The sequence below is a fragment of the Chiroxiphia lanceolata genome, chromosome 26 (genome assembly GCF_009829145.1).
Source record: "Chiroxiphia lanceolata isolate bChiLan1 chromosome 26, bChiLan1.pri, whole genome shotgun sequence".
Taxonomy (NCBI): domain Eukaryota; kingdom Metazoa; phylum Chordata; class Aves; order Passeriformes; family Pipridae; genus Chiroxiphia; species Chiroxiphia lanceolata.
In genome coordinates this window covers 357,794-379,707 of record NC_045662.1, presented here as the reverse complement: position 1 = coordinate 379,707, position 21,914 = coordinate 357,794, and the positions used below count along the sequence as shown (strand labels likewise).

At 47.8% G+C, this 21,914-nt stretch overlaps 1 protein-coding gene across 1 annotated transcript; it reads right to left on the bottom strand.

The window, feature by feature from the left end:
- Positions 1-521: 521 nt before the first annotated feature.
- On the bottom strand, positions 522-21,237 carry LOC116798873 (von Willebrand factor A domain-containing protein 5A-like). The gene is made up of 19 exons (XM_032711557.1): positions 21,195-21,237; positions 18,634-18,702; positions 16,966-17,213; positions 16,622-16,844; positions 16,149-16,291; positions 15,906-16,020; positions 15,623-15,750; positions 15,390-15,478; positions 15,154-15,298; positions 14,662-14,744; positions 14,236-14,350; positions 13,880-14,044; positions 13,507-13,610; positions 13,070-13,251; positions 12,714-12,905; positions 10,352-10,575; positions 9,924-10,047; positions 8,892-9,744; positions 522-1,678 (listed from the first exon to the last, which is right to left on the bottom strand). The coding sequence occupies exons 2-18, from the start codon at positions 18,674-18,676 to the stop codon at positions 9,605-9,607; spliced, it is 2,463 nt and encodes an 820-aa protein (XP_032567448.1). The 5' UTR covers positions 18,677-18,702; positions 21,195-21,237; the 3' UTR covers positions 522-1,678; positions 8,892-9,604.
- Positions 21,238-21,914: the final 677 nt, after the last annotated feature.

Below are 21,914 nucleotides of genomic sequence, written 5' to 3'. Positions count from 1 at the left end.
GGCAGCTTGTGAGAACCCCCAGGTCCTTCCCCAAAATGCTGCTTTCCAACAGGTCACGCCCAGCCTGTAGTGGTGCCTGGGATTGTTCCTTCTCAGCTGCAGGACCCTGCATTTGCCCTTGATGAATCTCAGAAGGTTCCTCTCTGCCCATCTCTCCAAGCTGTTGAGGTTCCTCTGAAGGGCTGCACAGCCCTCTGGGGTAATGGCCACTCTTCCTAGTTTTGTATCATCAGCAAACTTGCTGAGGATGCATCTGCCCCTTCATCCAAACCAGTGATAAATAAATTAAACAATACTGGGCCCACTATTGAACTTCCAGAAACTGCCCAATAGGTCATGATGTTTATTTGAATATGAGGAGAAACGCAGGGAAGGGTTTTGGTGGTGTCCATTTAGATATGTCTCCACTGGAGTTTTTGCTTTATTACATCAGGTCCATTACATGCTATGGTGATTAGAGTGCATGATGTGCATCTTTATTATCATCACTTATCTTATTATCATCACTTATTATCATCATTTAAAGCTAAATAAATGTTCGTTCACATTATCTGCTTTGTACTGTAAATTACCCATATAATTGCACGTTGTTCTTTTCCAAAGTAAATTGTCATTGCTTTCCATTTCCTCCCAGTCTCACCCCTAAACCTTTACATAATGGAATCACTGTGTCCTGATTTTGAGCAGCTGAATTACTGTTGTTTGTTGGAAATCCCAAAAGTTTGGTGTGAGATTCTAAACACCGAATACTATTTTTGCTTTCAGATCCAATAACCCCATGAGAAGAAATACCTATTTATCATCTTTGACTATGCATGGAGTGTGAAGGGTAACTTAAGTGTGAGATTGAACTACACAAAAAATCTCCATGAAAAGTGTAGATGTAGAAAAGTAACCATTGTTGAAATATGGTGAATTTTTTCAGGGTTTGACCTTGCCTAGCTGCCAGGCACCTACACAGCTGCTCCCTCACTCGTTTTCTTCAATAGGACATGAAGAAAAATAAATGAAAAAGGTTGTGAGGTAAGAAAAAATATGGCATTTGCTTAGCAATTACTGTCACAGGCAAAACAAACTCAACTTGGGGAAGACTGGTATAATTTACTGACAATTAAAAATAGAGTAGGAGGGTGAGAAATAAAAGCAAAAACTAAAACACCCTTCCCCCATGTCCCCTTATTCCCAGGCACAGCTTCACTTCTCTACTGACTTCCTTTGCTCCCCAGCCCTGCCATCTGTACAGGGAGGATGGCAGACTGGGGCCTCTGACCAATACACAGCAATTTCCTTCTGGACCTTTGTCATCCTCACACTTTTCTTCTGCTCCAGCACAGGTCCTCCCCATGGGCTGCAATTCCTTCAGCAAATCTCCATCTGGTCCAGCAGAGTGTCCTCCATGGGTTGCAGCATGAATCTCTGCTCCATCATGGGCTGTAGGGAAATACCTCCTCCTCCTCCTCCTCCCTCTCTTACTGTGGTGTTTGCATTGCTGTTCTCACTCTTCTTTTCCCTCCTGTTCTGTCTGCATAGCATTATTTGCCTTTTCTTACATGTGATTTTTATAGGGAGGCCACCAGCTTTGCTGACTGCCTCTGTAAGTGGGTCTGGTTTGGAACCACCTGTGATTGGCATGGGAAAATCCCACATAGGGGATTCCCACAGAGGTCACTGCTGCAGCCTGCCTGTAGCAGCGGGGTCCTTGTATAACAAGGAATAAGTACGCTCCTCGTGCGGTGGTGTGGACAAAGAGCCTTTATTTCAAAATTCCCGCTCCTTATATCCCTGTATGCCATGTGACTTCTTCAGCCAATAGAGTTATATGTTACCGCACGTGCTCTCTTGGGCCCACTGCCCTGGCACATCCCTCGTACCTTCAGAGGCGCTTCCTACACATCCCCTCTCTTAATTATCTAAAGAAGTCACAAAAACAGTGCAAAACAACAGTGCAAACAACAGTGCAAAACATTCAAAACATTGTAAACTGTCAAACTCGCAGTAACCCAGTACATTGCTTGCTTGGCTCCTTATACTTCTATTGTAAACCTTTTTTATAACTTTCTTATAGTCCTATAGGGTAGTGCAACTTGGATAATTATTTATTAACTTAGGGCCTTAGCCCAACCGTGTGTAAACTATAACCTTTATTAATCTGAGGGTTTTTTTAATAACTGGGGATTTCAAACTTTATTTAAGAAACAGGTAAGCATATCAAAAAAATTCAATTCTTCTAAAGTGACCTTGTGGTGTAGGTAATGTGCTTTTGTGAGGTGTTCTGTGTTTTTATGTTTGTCCAGTCATACAATTCTTTTATTCATTCACTCATCTCACTCACTGACGGCCGTCATCATTCACGCACACACATACACACACCGATATTTGTAGATTGCTTGTTACCACATTGGTCATTAATATAAACTGAAACATAACTCCTTTTAAACTCCTGTGTTATCTGGTTCTTGCAGCTGTGACTGTGTATCTAAGTAGGGCTTTACACACCTGGAGGGGATCCACTTCAGTTCTTTTCCTGTTGCCACGCAAGCGTAACCTCTCCCCCAAGTCATAAGGTCTAAAGGTCCTGTCCATTGCCCTGAAATCAAATCCTTTACCATGACTAGTGGCCTGGGAGAGGCAAACGCCTGAGATTTGTGCTGCTTCTCATACCTACTTCTTTCAGCACTGTCACAATTCAAAAAATTGATCACATATGTGGCTTTCCACAAATGTTCTTGCGGACTACATAGCTTCTCCCCCCCTCTTTGTTTTACTAACATCTCTTTCAGTGTACGGTGTGCCCTTTCTACAATTCCTTGTCCAGTAGGTGAGTGTGGGATTCCTGTGATATGTGAGATTCCCCATTCTGATAGGAAATTCCTTACCTTTTCAGAGACGTATGCCGGTCTGTTATCACTTTTGATCTGTTTTGGAGTGCCAAGGGTAGCAAAACAGCTTAGCCAGTGTCTTATTACATCCTTGGCTTTCTCACCTGTGTGTGCTGTCGCAGTGATGTACTGTGAGTGTGTGTCTACAGTTACATGTACATATTTCAAGGTGCCAAATTCGGGAATATGTGTAACATCTGTTTGCCAGATCTCATTGGATATTAACCCTCTGGGGTTAACACCCTCCTGGGATGGCATAGGGGTTATTTTTTGACAGTCTGGACAAGTCAATATGATATCTCGAGCCTGATTAATTGTAATTTTGAATTGTCTCTTTAAAGAGCGTGCATTCTGATGAAAAAATGAATGGGACAATTTTGCTTGCTCAAGGGTCCTGGGTACTGTGTTGAACATTGCTGCTTTGTCAGCTTCCCGGTTCCCTTCAGCTATTGGCCCTGGCATGTCAGTGTGAGACCTGATGTGAATTATGTAAAAATCAAACCTTCTGTGATTGACAAGAACCCAAATAGAACGCATTTCAAACAACAAATGAGGATTAGAAACATCCCGAAGAAATGAACATTCCAGGCGTGAAACTAACCCTGCAGCATAACAAGAATCAGTGACAATATTAACCGGTTGTTCAGAAAACTTTTCCAAGGCAATACGAATGGCAGCTAATTCCAGAACCTGCACAGAGCATTGGTTCATGGTCTGTACCTCCCGTTCCCATTGTCCTGTATCAGGATATACCCAAGTCACTGCAGCCTTCTGTGATCGCCCAGATGCATCTGTAAAGGCTGTGAGGCCTTTTACCGGCTCAGTTTTACATCTGGCTGTGGCTTTTAAAGGTAAATTGTTGATTTCTGCCCATAGTCTGTGCTTAGGGAGATTAACTGAAATGTCACCATCAAAACCTGCTAAGGCAGCTTGGAACTCGGCGTCCTCAGCCAGCATCCAAGCTAAATTGTCCTTCGTGGCTGGAATGTAGATGACAGCTGGATCCCTTCCGTCGAGTTCCTGTAATCGTCCTCTGCCTTTAATAACAAGCTTAGCAAACATTTCATTAATCGACCATACAGTTTTAGCTGGTATGTGGGGCAGAAATAGCCACTCTAGAACCAGCAGTGGGTCCTTTTCAGTCTGGTCCCACTGAAACAAGACTGCAAATGGCTGGTACCTGCTGGGAATTTAAGGCCAGGCAGATTTGCAGTTCAGGATCTCTCCTTCTGCTTTGCCTAGTTTCTATTGCCTTGGCACAATTGTCTAACGCCTGTTTGGCTTCTGCTGTCAGAGCCCTGTTAGACGTTAGATCAGAGCCCCCCTTTAGTAACACAAAGAGAGGGTGTAGCTCCTCTGTGGTTAAGCCCAGAATAGGCCTTAACCAATTAATAGCTCCCAGGAGTTTTTGCAACTCATGTAAGGTTAGGGTGTCCTTTACCTTGAGCTGCAGCGGCTGTGGGGAAATCTGTTGTTGTGTGATTCTCCATCCAAGGTAACTCCAGGGCTGCGATCGCTGGATTTTCTCTGTAGCAACCTGCAACCCTGCTTCTTGGACAGCATCAATCAGAGCAGTAACAACAATTTGCAGTTCATTTTCTGTGGCCATGCTTATTAAAATATCATCCATGTACTGGTAAATTATTGCAGAGGTAAAACGCTTTCTGATGGGTTGAATAGCATTTGCAACTACTGTTTGACAAATGGTGGGACTGTTTTTCATCCCCTGAGGGAGGACAACCCAGTGATACCTTTGCATAGGCTCTGAGCTGTTTAATGCCGGGATGGAAAATGCAAATCTCTGGGCATCCTCGGGGTGCAGAAAGATGGTAAAAAAGCAGTCCTTTAAATCAATTACTGTTAGTGGCCAGTTCGCTGGGAGCATAGCAGGTGAGGGTAACCCTGGTTGCAGTGCCCCCATAGACTCAATGACTGAGTTTACTGCCCTGAGGTCCTGAATCATTCTCCACTTGCCAGTCTTTTTGGGGATACAAAATACAGGGGTGTTCCAGGAACTGGTTGTCGGCACAATGTGTCCTGCTTCTAATTGTTCCTTTACAAGCATCTTTAAATGTTCAAGCCGTTCCCTTTTCATGGGCCACTGATCTACCCAGACCGGCTGGTCAGTTTTCCAGACTAGCTTAATCGGTGCTTGGAACGGCTGACCAATGGCCCCTATTGAAAAACCTGGCTGCTTGCAGGAGGAATTTGCATTACTGTGCCGAATTGTCCAAGAATATCCCGTCCCCACAAAGAGCAAGGGATTGGAGCTATGAACGGAGCTACCTTTGCTAATTGTCCCTCTGGTCCCAAGACAGTGAGTATTTGAGCACTCTGTCTGGGCCTTTGTGTGCCTCCCACCCCTTGAATGGTTGCAGCTGGGCGAACAGTAGGCCAGTCAAGTGGCCATTCTGAGTCTTTTATTATGGAAATATCAGCCCCAGAATCTACAAGGCCTGTAAATCGGTGCCCATTAACCTGGCACGTCATCAGTGGCTGTGAGGCTGTAATGGCTGCTGCCCAGTGAACCTGTGGGTGTCCCATGCTGCCAAAGGCCCCTGAACCCCGCTCCCTCCCCCCCTCCCCTGCAGGCAACGCACTGTAGAAGGGGATTAATTGAGCAATCTTTTGTCCTTTTGGGATGAAACAGGGGGGTGAAGGGGTCCATGCTATTATCAGAATCTCGCTATGAGAATCTGAATCTATTACACCTGGCAGCACAAACAAACCCATTCTGGTGGTGGAGGATCTTCCAATCAGCAGTGCATGCACCCCTGGGCTAAGGGGACCCCAACGTCCAGTTGGGATTAGCACTACCTCAGTGGAAGTTATGAAGACTGTGTCCCTGTTGGATAAGTCCAGCCCAGCGCTGCCTGGGGTGGCGGGGCACAGAGCGCTGACTGGGGTGTAGGGGCACAGATTGCTGGCTGTTGTGGGGGGGCACAAATCGCCAGTCTGCTCTCTTGTGTCACATGTGTTTGTTGTATTGGGGCGTGCGACAGCGCCCCTCTCCTCCGGTTTTTTGGTACCCTTTTTGCTTTGGATTGTTTTCGAGGTGCCACTACTAGAGGTTTCTGAGGGCAGTCCCTTTGGAAGTGGTCGGGGGCCCCACAAATGTAGCAACCATCCCTGGATCTGGCCCCTTGCTGTGTTCTTAATTGAGCACTCAGTTCTACTGCCAGTAAATCAGTTTGGTGTGTGAAGGAACCAACCTCTTGGCAGGCACGAACTAATTCTGAGATGCTGCAAGTTTCCCTGTTAGGAAGGGTTTGCAAAACTCTTTTACAATCAACATTAGCATTTTCGAAAGCCAGTCTTCTGCTAAGGATTTCCCTGGCTTCCTCATTCTCAATCTGCCTATCTAGGGCAGATTGCAGCCGATCTAGGAACTGTGAATAAGGTTCCGTTGGGCCCTGCATTACCTTTGTGAATGACAGGTTTGTGTCTTTATCTGATGTGGGTAGTTTTCTCATTGCCTGCATGGCATGTTTTGCTATGACTTCATACATTTCTCTATTGTACCCGGTTTGTGCATCTATGGAACGGTAGTTACCATCCCCTGTGAGCTGGTGTGCAGTCACCCCTGCTTGTGGGTCATTAGCATAAGTGGAACAGATTTCTCTGAAATCGTTCAACCATACATTATACTGTGTATTAGTGAGGTTTATTTTCAACATGGTTCTCCAGTCGTGTGGCATGAAAATGTACGTGGTGCTCAGTGTTTCTAAGAATGCAAGTGTGTTAGGGGAAGATACACCAGTTTCTCTCATCAACTGTCTTAGGTCTTTGGTTAGTTCATGTGGCAATGGCTGAAACCTGCGGCTTTGGCGTGGCCCGATAATTACTGGACATGCTTGTATAACTTGTAAGTCCCCAGTTCGCAATGCCTCCTCTCTGCATAAAGCCCATCTATCAATCGAACCTTCTCGGTATGTTGCTTCCTCCCCTCCCGGCAAAGCTATCCTGAAATCCCCCCCTTCCTCCTCCCCCCATTCCTCCCATCCCTCCCCCCTTGCAGCTTCGGCGAAAGCGGCTGCCTGTGGGTGGGTGGTGGGGGGGGGGGTGTACGGCGCGGGGGCGGGGAAGGGCGGGTTGTTGTCCGTTCTGCGTGGCTGGCGAGATGGCGGTGCCCGCCCCTGGGCGCGCGGTCGGCGATCATCCGCGGTATGGGTTGGCAAGTAATCTGGGCTTACCCCTCTGTTCCTGTCACGGGACCCCCTGCGGCTGTCCCACGGACTGGGACCTCGCATCTGGGGTCCCACTCCTTCCCGCCGACCCGTGTCCCTTGGGCTCCTGGTTTCCTTCCCCGTAGTGGAATTGTGAACAGCTCCACCCCCTCCTCCTGCCGAGCTTTGTGTGTTTAAACTGCAGCGCGTAGAAGTTGGGCTACTGCTTGCAGCGTGAGTGGGGGTGTGTGAGTTGTCGTTCTTTGGTGGGCTCTGCTTAAGGCAGTCATTATAGCTTGCCAGGCTGGGTAAGCATTGTTTGCTTGGGAGTCTCCTCCCTGAGCCCTGAGTTTGATGAGGTTCTCTATTTTGTCCCAAATTTGTATGTGGAGGGCTTCAACCAGAGGCAATTCTGGTACGGCTGCTTTAATGAGCCGTACCAACTCTGTTAATTCAGCCCTTGTGACCTGTACATAATAAGGCTTCAGCAGTGTGGCTAGCGCGTCTGTGTCCTGTGAGAGTTCGGTGGGGAAGAAGTTTCCCATGTTACCTTTGAGTCTCGGCGCTGCTAGCATGCACTGCTGAAGAGGTCTGTCGGTTTGTTGATTTGTGTTGGCTCTCTGTCGGCTGGGCTGTGGCGTCCCGGCGGCGGCGGCTGGTGTCCCGGTGCAGGCGGCAAGCGGCGAGTGCACGGGGCAGCTGTAGCGACGGGCACGGGGCTGGCTGCAGAAGTGGCGGCTTGGGGCTGCAGGCGATCGGTGTGTGCACGGCTGCAAAAGCGGTGAACGGCGGCTCGGCGCGAGTCCGGGTCCGGTTCCGTCTCCGACGAGGACGGCGTTCGCGGCGGCAGCAGTTCGGCGTGGCAGCGGCTCCTGGGCTCCCGCAGTTCACTGGGCGGTGCAGGGGTCGGGGCGCACTGTATCAGGAAGGCGCGGCGCGGCACCTTCGGTAAAGCCCGCGCGGTTTGAATGCGGCGCGGGGGCTTTTTTTGTGGCAGTGCTTTTTAAGCACGCCCACAGGGTCAGTCTGCGGTGGCGAGCAGGCGGGGAGCCGCGACAGTTTCTGCTGGACAGAGAAACTGGAACGGGGCTCCGCGGGGGTCAGCGGTGGCTGGGGGTGTTGAGATGCAGTAAAACCGCTTCTCGCACGTGGTCCGGTCGGTGCTGTCGGCAGCGGCAAACCGCTTTTACCAGGAGACCGACGCACAGGGGACCAACAGGCTTTTCCCTGACGATCTTAAGGTGCTCCGTGGCCCGGGTCTCCGAGCTGCAGGCACGCTCTCGCCCAGAGAGCAGTCTTAGACGTGCGGGATGCCTCCCAGCTGGACTCACCGCTTTTGATGTTGCGTTTGACCCTCTCCGCTCTCTCCGGTGGCTGCTTTGACCTCTCGGTTTCTTCTTCTTCTTTCTTCTCTTCTTTTCTTGTGCACTATTTCTAATATTTTGGAGCTCCTGAACTAACTGTCCGTTTCTTAGATGCCACTAAGACCACGGAATTATTGACGTCAAGGTTTTTTGCGGTAAAGGCTCCCGTCTCTGCAAAATCGAGACGATCCCGGAACCACCGGCTAATTCCTGACTCAGGACAGATATTATTTGCTTAATATAAGCTAAAAGGGTCCCGTTCGGGTTGCCATTTGTAGCAGCGGGGTCCTTGTATAACAAGGAATAAGTACGCTCCTCGTGCGGTGGTGTGGACAAAGAGCCTTTATTTCAAAATTCCCGCTCCTTATATCCCTGTATGCCATGTGACTTCTTCAGCCAATAGAGTTATATGTGACCGCGCATGCTCTCTTGCGCCCACTGCCCTGGCACATCCCTCGTGCCTTCAGAGGCGCTTCCTACACCTGCCCACTACCAAAACCTTGTCATGTAAACCTAATATGCTTAAAAATCCTAGAACATCATAAATGGCACTGGACTTCAATACATAGGCAGCTAAATACCATTCCACAATGGTATTTCACTCACTCTCCAGCTGTCACCTCAGAAAACCAGTCCTTTCTATCCTGCCTCCTACCTGACAGGTGGTTCAGATATCTCAGGACAGCTGAAATAGCACTGGACACCTATGGTAAACACTGCAGTGATCCAGTGAAATCCACCCCTTTACTTGACAAACCGTTTTTTAGGAAAAAAAAAAGAAGAAAGAAAAAGAAAAAAAAGTTCCTCTAGCAAATAACATTATTTTTACCTTTCTATAAAAAGCCAGAAAGGCACACAGGAAGAGAGGAGGGAAACAAACAGACAGTCAGATACATGAAGGTGTTTTCCTGTATTATCTTAACAGATTTTTCTCCCTGCAGTCTGGTATTTTGAACTGATGACTGAGTAAATCTCAGAGAAAAGCAGAATATGGAAATGAAGCAAATTTTAGTACTTGTGATTAGCATTATTTTTCAGAACACAGTGATTATGGTAGAGAACAAATATGTGAACAAGCCAGCTTTGGTGAGTTGGCCATGGACAGCAACTAAGCACCCACCCAGCAGTTCACTCGCTCCATCCCACAAGGGTGTGATTTTAATGGCATGTGATACGTCCCTTTGACTAGTTTGGGTCAGCTTTCCTGGTTGTGTTCCCACCTAGCTTCTTTTCCACCCCCAGCAGTGAGGTAAGTGCACATCCTGAAGACAGCGGGCTCCACAAAGCAGCCCAGCAGGGAATTTGCTGCCTCCAGACATTCATCCAGTTGGACTTCTGCAAGAAGAGAGAAAATGCAGAGAGGGACTACAACTAAGGGAATACGTTGTGTACCAACAGTCTCACAGACTGCAGCACAGGAGCACTGGGAAAGAGGAATATGAATCAGTGGGTGTCAGCTGTGGATTTAGTGGGAAAAGTCCAGAGTGTGACTCCTCACAGTAAAATCTTCTTACCATCTTGGTCCAGCAGCCACCTGCATGCTTTGGCCACCAGAAGCTCTGACCAAGGTACCTTCCACTTATACTTGTGCAACAAGACCAAGGCCAAAACTGTGGCCCAGACAGCTGGCTCCACATCCTGTGAGGGAAAACAGAACAACCAAGGAGAAGAAGACTTCAATGCATACAAACAAACTCTTTAAGCTTCTGAAATCCTCAACATCAGAAACTTCCCTAGTACCTCTGGATTTCATCCCACACCCTCCATGACCTTCTTCCACAAGCAGAGAGGATAAACTCCACTGCCTTGATCTCTTCCTCTCAGTTCAGCTCAGACTAGAAATTTGGTTGGAAGAGGAAAGTTCAGCTCAGACTAGAAATTTGTTTGGAACAGGAAAGTTCAGCTCGTGAGAGCGCCCCCCTCCTGTCCCTGATCTCCTTACCTCACTGGGCCTCTGTCCCTCAATATCAGCTTTGCTGAGCCCCAAGGCAGAGGCCAGAGCTGTGGTGAGGGCCCAGGAGCCATTTGCTTTCTGGAGTGCCACCACTGCCCTGAGCCCAGAGAAGTCACACAGTCTTGTTGCCAGCGGTGAAATTGCCCAGTCCCAACTAATATTAAATGCTGGCAGTTCATCCATCACCTGTTCTTCAGGAGAAAGCTTCTGCTCTGGAAGACAGAAATGTTCACACAACTCACATGGAGACGGGCAATGACCACTAACCTTAAATTCTGCCTTCTCCAAGTATACTTAGCTCTACTCCATCCTCTCCAAATTTTTCAATTTTTCCAGTCATACACAAGCATCTGGAATTTTTTCCAGACCTCCCAGAGTATCTTCAGGTCTTTCAAATATGTCACAACTATGTTAAAATTTGTCCTATATGCTCTAGTTTACCCAGAGTAATTATCTCTGGGTAGGAACATGCCTAATTCCACCCATGAACATCACTCATGTTATTCCTTCCTGTCACTTCCCCCATTATGGCTCACATTCACCATTGAGGGTCCCACAGTGGTCCTTCTGCATCATCCACTCTTAAACCCACCAACATCACCATGAGTCCTTCTTTTCCTCATTCTAAGATATAAGACTTCTTTGGAGCTACAGCACCATTGCATCACAAGAGAGCGAAGATGAAGAGAGCCAAGCACAGCCCATGACTATTATAGTCCTAGGCTCAATTCTGGAGCAGACTGAAAAGTTATTATGGTCAGAAAATGAAGTAGTTGGGCACAGAGTAGTTAGGGCAAAACTAGGCATCATTTAAGACTGGCCTAAAGGTATACAGAGATTGGAAGGGACTTCTGGAAGTCTTCTTGATCAAATTCCTGCTCAAAGCAGGTCTCATTAGAACAGCTCACTCTGGTATCTGTGTAGTCAGGTCTTGAATATCTCTAAGGATGGAGATTCCACCAATTTTTATATTTTTCTTATGATTAAATAAAAAATAAATAATTCCTCATACCCAGTCAGCATTTCCCATGGTCCAACTTGTGTCTGTTGCCTCAAGTCCTAATATTGGGCACTTCGAAAAAGAATTTCCTCTGTTTTTTTTCTTTTTTTCCTTCAGTCAGCCAACTGAAGGAAGACAACTAGACAAGTAGACAGGTATCTTCTTCTAAAAGATGAGCAAACCCAGCTCTCTCAGCCTCTCCTCACACGCCATGTGCTCAGCCATCTCAGTTCAGTGGCCCTTCCCTAGAGTCACTCCAGTGTGTCGATACCTTTCTGGTTAAGGAAGCAGAAGTTGGACACAATGCCCCACAATCACCTCCCTGCACAATGGCTATACTCTTGCTTCTGCAGCCTGGGATGCTGTTGGCTTTCTTGGTTGCAGGGCACACTTCTGACTTTTGTTCAAGCAGTTGTCTTCTAGGACCCCAAGATCCTTTCCTGTAGAGCTGCTTCCTTCAACGTGCATGCCCTGAGCCCGTATTGTTTGTAGGGTTATCCAATTCCTGATCCATTCCTGATGCAAGACTTCGTATTTTTGTTACTGAATGTCACACAGTTCCTGTCAGACCGTTTCTCCAGCTTTATTGTACTGACCACATACCTACTGCTCCCAATTTGGTGTTGTTCATAAACTTGCTGGGAGTGTACTCTGTCCATTAATGTTCAGGTCATTAACGAAGATATTAAATGGTACTGCTACCATGAGAGATCTCTCTGGAATTGCATGGGGTTTTGGGCACCAGCTGGACTCTGAACTGCTGATAACTGTTCCTTGAGCTCAGCAGTCTAGCCAATTTTCCACCAACCTTACTGATCCTTTATCCCAGCCAGTATCTCATTCATGTCTCAGTTAAGAGACTGTCAAAGGCCGTGCTAAAGTCAAGGTATAGAGAATCCACTACCCTTCTCTTGCTCACAGTTCCAGCTACCTCATTCAAGAAAGCAGTGAGGTTGGTCAGGCATGATTTTCTTTTCAAAACCCATACAGGATGGCCCTTCTAAGAGGATTATTTGCTCCAGATCCTTTCCTCAGATTAAGGGGAATCTGACCAGCTTGTATGTCTCTGAATTTTTCTTCTTCCCCTTCTTGAAGATGGGTGAGACATCTGACTATTTTCCAACCATGGGAACCTCTCCCATTTACCATGATCTTTTGAAGATGATAGAGTGGCAGTTGCATCAGCCTACTCCTTTGGCACTTTTGGATGCACCCAATCCCATAGACTTTTGTAGGTCTGTCACTCCATCCATCCCCAGCATAGTGACAATCAGAAAGTCTAGTGATTCTGAAAGTTCAGCCCTAGTCTAACACATTTTGAGAATGCTCAGCCAAGAATTTTCTCCTTACCTTTACAGTATGTCGAAAGCTGGGTGAGTATCTCAGTGTCAGGGGCTTTGTGACCGAGCATCTCAAGGCATAACTGGCATTTCTGAACCATCCAAAACTTGGTGGACTTGAACAACCCAGGCCTGAATCCACGCAACCAGAGCAACTGGCAGGGAACCAGGTTTAAAGAGGGAGAGAGCAACGTGGAAGAGTCTGGAGGCAAAGAATCTGGGAAGAAAGGCAGGGAGGTAGGGGTAGAATTGTGGGTATTAGAGACAGGCAAAAGGGTGGTCAGGCCCACAGGACCAGGGGCTACAGATGGTGAGAAGGCATCAGACCACCAGGTCTTCCAGTATCCCCACTGTTTCCAGCCTTACCGTGGTGCCAGGCGTCCCTCTGTTTCATCCGTACAGCCACACTGGATGTGAAGGGAGATGGAACCCCCAGGGTGAGGCTGGACTTCACTGTGCTCTGCCAGGTGTCCTTCTCTGTCCTGCTTGTCCCCTCCCAGGCTCGTTCCCACAGCAGGTGCATCAGGGTCATGCGATGCACTGGCAGCCTGCAGGGGCAGGGAGTTAGTCCTTGGTTCCACCTCAGGGAGGGGCAAGGGATGCATGGACTAAAGAGGAGAGGGCAGTGGATTAATGGTCATTGAGCTCCTCTCCCAAGGTCAGCACAGAAGGGACAAGGCAGGAGCACCAGATACCCAGATTCTCTTCCCACCTCAGGGTGCAAGTGAAGGACTTCTGCTGTTCCTCCTGCAGACCCTGCCAATGTCACTCTGCCTCATGTGCAAGGTGTGTTACCCTCTCACCTGTCATCTGACGATGGGGACAATGAGAACCTGAGTGTGTAATCGAAGAACTGATTGCCCACATGGTACTGAAGAGTCACAGCTCCCTCATCCACCTTTGCATCCTGGTAATGCAAGGGAAGAGTCAGACAGAAAAGTTCATATTCTGGGCCCAGGCAGCCTGGCTACCTAGATTCCCTTCCTGCTCTACTGAGGAAGTACATACCCATGCTTGGAGCAGAGGCAATGAAGGTTTACAGAGCCCTGATAATGGTCTCTCCCAGGTCTAACGCAGGTGAAAGACTCTCAGTACTGGGAAGGTGGAACAGGACGTGGGTCCTTTACCTTCCAGAAAGTCATGCCCTGGTGCATATGGTTCCTGGATCCCTCTCACCTGTGCTTGCCCACGGATCTGGGCATAGATGGAGCTCTGATGTCCCTGGAAGATCATCTCAGGAGCTTTTCTGATCAGTGACACCTCCAGGCCAGGTGGAAGGTCCCAGTGTAGTGAGATCCCACTGGCCACAGGCTGCAGAGCCCGCTGCAGACATTTCGCTGCCTGGTGACACAGGAAGCAGAGAGCACAAACCACTTGGACTCCCTCCCAGTTCTGGGATGATGGGAATTTGGGAGGGGTCTTGGAGTTTGTGTGGATGGTGGTATTTAATTGCATTGCATGTTTATGTGAGCCATGGGAAGCATTGAATAGAGCAGAGGGGATCCTGGAAGCCCAGGTACCTAGGTCATTACCTTGGATGCCATGTCCACTCTAGAGTGGATGCACACACATTCACCTTTTGTCTCCAGGGCTATGGCCTGGGAAAGGTGAAAGTTGACACATCTGTTAGCAGGAAAACAGAAACACCTGTACAGGAAAAGAGGGAGATGTTAGAAGTGGGACACAGGTGAGAGGTACGAAGAACAAGAGTGGTCCAAAGGACAAAGTCTCGAGAGGTAATGAAGCTTCTAATTGCAAAAATGAAACCGATATTGTGTCTTCCCATTCACTCTGGGATAAGAGATGTTGCCTGATGACCATGAGAATGGGTTTTGGGGCTGAAGAGTGCATTGAGGTATTGCTTAATGAGGGTAAAGAGGAATACTGCTGAGATACTGCTGAGAAGAGCAGAGAGGACTGGGAGAGGAGGCCCATCAGGTGAACAGTGTAGGCATTACCGGTGGTGGTCTCGGTAACGGTAGACCTCAGCCATGACAGCTTCCTCTTCACTGGAGATCTTCCTTTGAATGAAGATAAAAAGCTGAGGGAGAGAGGAAAGGAAACAAGGATTCTCAGGTCTTGGAACCCCTACATAGGAAAGACACTCTTCTAAAATGCAGGCAGCCTTCCCAGTTTGCTCCCTTACACTCTCATGCCCACTGGCCTTGACATAGGAAAAGAGATTGTGATTCTCCTTTCATTAGCACCAGGACACCTCTCAGCACAAAGAGACACCCTACAAGGAAGATCCAGCTCCCTCATGTGCAGGACAATTGAACAGAAGTCCTTCCAAGCTGCTCAGTCCAAAGATGGTGTCACTTTCTCCCATGAGGATGCCTCTCACATGCCAACTCTCCTCGCAAACAGCATCAGAATATCTCACCCTTAGCCCTGAAATCTACATTTGTTTACACCCATTCCCCTCCCCAAAATCCTTTGGCCCCTCATACCTGACGGGGGTGCCCATAAAGGAGAGGAGTGCTGTAAATAGACCTTAGGAGACCCAACAGGTCACAGCCCCCCAGATCAGGGCAGATGGAGGAGATGCGCCCCACAGCACTGTCCATGTTTTCCTGTGTGTACTCCACACTCTGCCTGTGGGAAGGCACCCAGAGTGTCAGAGAGGGGGAGAAAAGTCATGCTATACTTACCCCTTGACCCTACTCCCTTATCACCCTGAACTCACGGATAGAAGGCTTTGAAAGTGGCCCCAAAACTGTAGATGTTGAAGTAACAGCCCAGAGGCAAACTCTTGAGGAGGAATAACAGTGTGTTCTGTGGAGAGACGGAGGGATGGGCAGAACTGAGATGGGGAAGCTAAGCAGAACATCTGCCCACGTGAAGCAGCTTGCCTCTATCCCCATCACCTGAGCATGACAGGTGAGGAAAATGTCCCCTGAAGATCTCGTCCAGTGGTACCTGTGCATCCTGGAAGAGGCTGCAGTCCACAAGAAAGAGGAATTCCCCCAGATGGCCTGGACTGGGCACTACTTCAGGAATGTTTGGCATCAGTGTCAGCATCACAACAGGGTGTCCTAGCAGAGAGCCTAGGGTGTGTGTGGGGAAACAAGAAGGATTTATAGACTGGAGCATCCTTCCCTGTCTCTTTTCTTTTGCCCTCAGCTCTGACTTTTTGCCCCCAGATCCTCCTACTCTCCCTGATACCTTCTCCCTAATGCCTATTTCCACCCTACTCACTCACCAGGTGGGGCTTTAGGATCTCTCCTCTCCACCACAGCACTGAGGGTGTGAGGCCCTTTGTAATATACCATTAAGTTCAGATCATCCTGCATCCAGGGTGATGATTTCAAGAATACCTGAGGATAAGTAGGGTGTGTGGATAAAAGAGAACCAAATAAGTGGATTAAGGAGTCCTAAGGAGCACCAGCAGGCTGCAGATCCTTATCTACTCTCCCACTTTGGGAAGCATCTGGCAGTGATGTACCTGAGCAGACGTGTGATCAGAAGCCGTGTATTGCAAAGGAGTGTGGCTGCTGTTAATGACTACATGGGACACACCACGGGCTGACTTCAGGGAGATGCTGAAGTGCAGATTTTTGGACATCTCCTCCTTGGAAGAGATCCAGCCTGCAAGGAGAGAGAGGTGTGAGAAACTGAAGCACTCAGTTGTGGTGGGGCTCTGTCTCTCATTTCTAGAGAGAAAATGTGGTATCTAAGTCCCTCACTGTAGTGTTTAGTTGTGGTGGTGGTGAATCTGTAGACACACACTGTGTTTTGCATAGGGCTCTGTGGGGGTCTCTTGCTGTGGTATATATGAGGAGACTTGTGGGGTTCATGACTATGAGGGGCAAGGGGCAATATTCAGATTCTCTCACTGAGGCACTCCTGCAAATACACACCCCCAGCCCCTCCCTGAGGGATGCTGGGGAGCCGCCTGTTCCTCCCTGCATCACTCACTGGTGTATTTTATCCACGGGAACAGTTCATGTGGCCAGCAAAACTGGGCAGCCCCATCCGGCTGCAGTGGCAGCTCCTGGACGTAGCACAGGCTGACGGTCACCTCCCCGTTAGGAGGCAGAGTTCCCAAGAAACAAGCGAACACACGACCCCAGAGATCCCACTGATCCTGCAGGTATCTTAAATTCTCCATGCCTGGAGTAGCTTTGCACAGCTTCTGGGCCTGCCACAAAGGGAGAAAAATGTATCACTGAGGTCTCCATAAGAATGAATGAAAGAAATTAAATCCACAGGATCCTCTCACCCAGTCCACAAACCACCCATTCCCACTACAACCCCAGTACCTCCTCCTTCTCCCAGAGCATTGCTTCAATGCAAGAGTCCCCCATGGTAGCGTGGAAGGTGTCTACAACAGTATTTGAATCCACAGGAAAGATGAACATGGTCTCCTTGGAGACTTGCTGCACGTTGCGGAAAACCAGCTCAGACACCACATCAGCCACAAAGTCCTGAATGGTTACATTTACTGTCACAGTTTCCAGCTCCACTTCAGGATAGGAAGAAAAGAACCATATTCCCCTCTGGAATAAGCCTGAGGAAGATACAATAGTTCTCAAACTCCCTGATTGTCTGTAGGAATCTTTAAATTTGAGGTGTCTGCTTGTAGTGGAAAAGAGTTGTGTGTCCAAACCTGCCACAGAAATGTCAGTTGCAGAAGCTGATAAACAGAAATGAAAGGTCTCTTAGGCTGCCAAAGTTTCCCTTAGACCAAAGTTTCTCAGCTCTCTAAGCCCCTCTTTGTCCAAAGCACATGGCAGCTGTACCCTCAGATTGCCACCTGCCATGCTTCATCTTAGCTCAGGCCTACCATGACATTAAGAAGAGTCTGTCTGTCCCCCAGCACATAGCCTGAGACAGTCTCACACTGGAGCTTCATACATATGGCAGGAGGTGCCAAGCAGATTTGCTTCAGCGTTCACTGCCAAGGCCAGCTGTGTTTGGGTGACTGAGCACTGGAACAGGTTCCCAGAGAGATCCGGAGAGGTTTTGGTGTCTCCTTCTCTGGAGATAATCAAAAACTGTCTGAACTCAATCCTGTGTAATGTGTTCTACAGGACTCTGCTTGAGCAGAGGTTAGACTAGATGACCTTCAGAGGTCCCTTTCAATCTTACCCATGCTGTAATTCCATGATTTATCTCCTTTTCATTGTTGACAGCAGAGATATTTCTCACTGACCTCCCTTTCTTATCTGTCATACTTGTAGCCTATGGTTTATCTGAGACCAACAATGTGTAGATCTGAATTTGGTTGGAAGATGGTCTTGGTTATCTCTCTATCTGCTGTGACAGCAGCCAATGGAGGGAAACCTTCTCCATACTTTTGCCCTTGCTTTGAGGTAAAGAACACTCATTTTAGGGGAAGGCTGGGCATCAGTGAGGCATCAGACCTGTTGGTAAAATACATTGGAGTAGTGTCTTTGTCAAGAATGGTGCAACACTGTAGGAGGAAGAGAGTGACACTTTGCAAAGGAAGGTATAAGACCGTCATAGGGGTTGCTGTAATGTCTTGGAAGGAGACGGTGTACCTAAGATGGTAGAGTTCACCTGGAGAGGATGATTCAACTCACTAATCAAGTGATGTACTAAGGTATCAGACAACCACAGGGGTTCATTTAGCTCCACAGTAGAGATGATGCAGTATCATAGCACTGAGGAGGGTTACCAGCTTCCCACAGTAGTAGATATCTCGCCTACATCCTCCTACTACTTTGTAATCATTTCCCTGGAAAGCCTTCAGCACTATGAGTGAGATGAATCACGCTTACAGAATGATGTTTGCTATGCCAGTGACAGAATGTAAAGGCTGACTACAGGCCATGTTCCTGGGTTCCCAGAACATGGTGAGATGTGACTGCCTGTCAACCAGCCAAAAAATCCATTCTTCCCACATTACTCCTCAGCTAAGATCTTCTCCACCACTCACAGGTGCCACCCTTCTGTCCCCAACTTACCCCTACACATATACTGTTTGCTCAGGATGCCACTTTTCCTCATCTTGACTTTTTGGTTGAAGAGAACTTCTGTGAGGAAAAGAGCAAAAATGGGCTACGAGGACCTTCTGGGGAAAAAACAAACAAACAAGCAAAAAACACACACACACACACACACAAAACCAACCAACCAACCAACCAAAAACCAAACAAAAAACCAGCAAGAACAAAACTTCGATCTTCCCTTCCTCCATGATCTCTAGCTCACACCCACGTACATGGGTCAAGATAACTCCTTGCATCCTTACATCGGGGAAATGGGGAAAAGAATGGATGAATTAATTTGTGTCTGGGATGTATGGATGCACATCCAGAAAAATGGGAGGCAAGAGGACAATGGCAGAACTGAGGAGCAACTGGAGTTATGTGGACTGTGAGGGAGAGGATTATAAAAAGTGCCTGATTTGTGACCGATCTGTCAGTTAGGCACCTAAACCCACCAGTTCTGTGTACAGTCAGTAAACTCTTACAAACTCTGAGTAGAGCCTTGACTCTGTTGTCAAAACATTGGACAGGAGGGTCATTTGCAGTGAGAAGGCTTAGCATAGGTGAGTGATCCTAGCAAAGGTGAGGAAATTCCTTCTAGCTGCCTCCTGGGGGTTCTGTGCTATAGATATTGGCATCGGGTGTCTATCTTGGAACAGACAGGACATCTAAAATGGTACTAGATACCCATTCAATGACATCTCACCCCTAAATTGCACGATAGTATGATTCAGTTCAATATTATTATGTATAAAAGTAAGTATTTCAGTACATTCAGATACATTCAGATCAAGTTCTAAACCCCTGTGAGGAGGACTGCCAGAGAGTTCGGAAAGAGGGAGTGAGAACGGGGCAAAGGAATGAATGGGGAATGAGAGGAATGTGAGGGGGGATAGAACAAGGAAGAGAAGAGGGATGTGCATTCTCTGCTGTAGTGATCCTGACTGGGGGATTGTTGCACCTCAGAGTTAGTGGCCCCTGAAGCAGTTGATCTGAGGAGGCACAGGACAGGACTGTGCTGTGCTGCACATCTGGCTTGGCCTTCAGGCTTGTGCTGGACTGCACCAATCCCATGGCCACAGGATAACCCCAGTCAGCTCATTGTAACAGAGACAGAGCACGCACAGGGAATATACTGCTGATCAGAGACCTTTCAGTGCTGCACAGCCTGAGGGTCTCAGCATCCAAGGGGATGAAAGATTGTTGATGCTGTTCTCTCTTTCTTTCTAGTGTTAGCTCTAAGCAATGACATTTCAAATGAAACTTTGCAGAACCTAAATATCTTTCTTCTTGGGGATCACTGTGAAACAGCACTTATCTCCTGGGGTAATGCATTTGGTGCACTCAGTGGGTCCCAGTAAGAAATATTTTTCTAGAGAAAAATACCCTTCTAGAGAAAGGATAAAGAGGAAGGGTCACAAGAAACTTGGCCCAGATGGTCTTCCCAGTGAGAATGTCCCAGAAGAATATTTCAGCCCAGATGAAGTATTAACATGACTCAAGGAACACAGATTAGAACAAAGAAAAGACAAGGAAAACCCAGCTTACTTAAATGTCACAAGGGAAGCAAAAAAAACTTCACTAATCTAGAATTAAATTAGAATTTGATGATGTCTGTTACTCCATAGCTGTGCTGTCAGTTTCTTTAAACTGTATTTGGATAATTCTCCTGACTCTGGAGGGCCCCTTCATCAGAGGAATTCCTGGGGAGATAGTATTGGCAGAAGCTGAGTCACTCTGCACCTGCATTTAGTTAATTGGAATCAAAAGGGAGGACTGATCTTGGATAAGTGCTTTGACAGAGAGAATGTTGTGTTTCTCAAAGTGGAAAACCACTTCAACGGTCTGCATGATAGTGTGTGTTTTTCTCTCATGGCTGAACACAGCCACCACATGACGCAAGGTGAATGTGTGGGATCAAAGCACTGGTTTAGGACAATCCTGGGAATTTTGGTTAACTAAAAGACAAACACCATGTGCTATTTATGAGAGAACATGAATAAAAGGGGAACGCCAAAAATTATCAGTGGACAAATCCCGAAATGAAAATCTGTGTGGTGTGCAGCCTCATTCTCTTCAGCGCCCATAAGATAGCTCCTATTAGATGAAACAGTCATTAAACTGATAAAAGACTGAAGATATGATTCTTTGTTCATAGTAAAAATCCTGATTTACTGATACCTGCCTTCAAGGATCCCCATAACGAAGTTCCTCTGCCTGCACATCTATTTCCTGTATTTTAGAAATATAAAGTATATTTACAATATATTGGAAATATCATGAACTGGGTATGTGCCTCATTGTGAATTTGGACCTAAACCTGCTGTCCTTGATCTCAGAGATCCCAGATGCATAGGTACCATTCGAACTAAGGAGCCTGGCAGGACAGGGCAGCAATCACAGATACACAGAAGCTGCCAAGCCTTTGCCAGGGTACAAAGCACAAACAGACAGACAAATGCACATGTGCACACAGAACAGGACTGCAACATTTCCATGTGGGGGCAGGGAAGGATGGATGCACAAAATGCACTCACCATGAAACAGCAGACTGCAACAGGAACGACAGGCAGACAGATACAGGAAAGGCCCCGGGCCTGAAAACTGTGAGCTGCGGCAGGGAAGGATGTTCCCAGGCGTGCTGGGAAGAGGAGGAGGAGAAGGGCTGGTCTTCACAGTGAGCGACAGGGATTGATGGGAGCTGTGATCACAGCCGCAGTGCCTGGGCAGTTCCAGGAAAGGGAATGCTGCCAAACACGCACTCTGGGATATACGCTTGGGAACCAGAAGTGCTGCCAGCCCTGCATGCTGGGATGGGTGGGAGGCACTGGGTGTAGGGGTGTTCCAGGTCTCTGGGCAGCTCTGAGAGTTTGATGGAACCATGAAGGAAGCAGGACCAATGCAGAACCCACATGGAGGGTGACTTTTGTGCCCAGAATGGGGAGCCAGGGGCAATAATAGAGATCATGCTGTGAATTGACTCCATCCTGGGGTCTCTGAGCTGGGGATGTTGCCTGGGAAACGCTTCTTGTGAAGCTAGCATGTCTTGGGAAGTGAACTGCAGCAGTGCTGGACAGGGTGCAGAGGGTGGGGGGTGCTGCCCAGCACCACCTGCCCCACGGGAGAGCTTTGAAGTGTTGGGGGTTGGGCTCCCATTTTTACTGTAGGAGGCATTTCCCCACCAGAAGTGCAAGCGGCTGCTGGGAAGGGAACCATTCCGTTCCTGCCCACACAAGTGCTTCAGGTGGCCTTCCTGA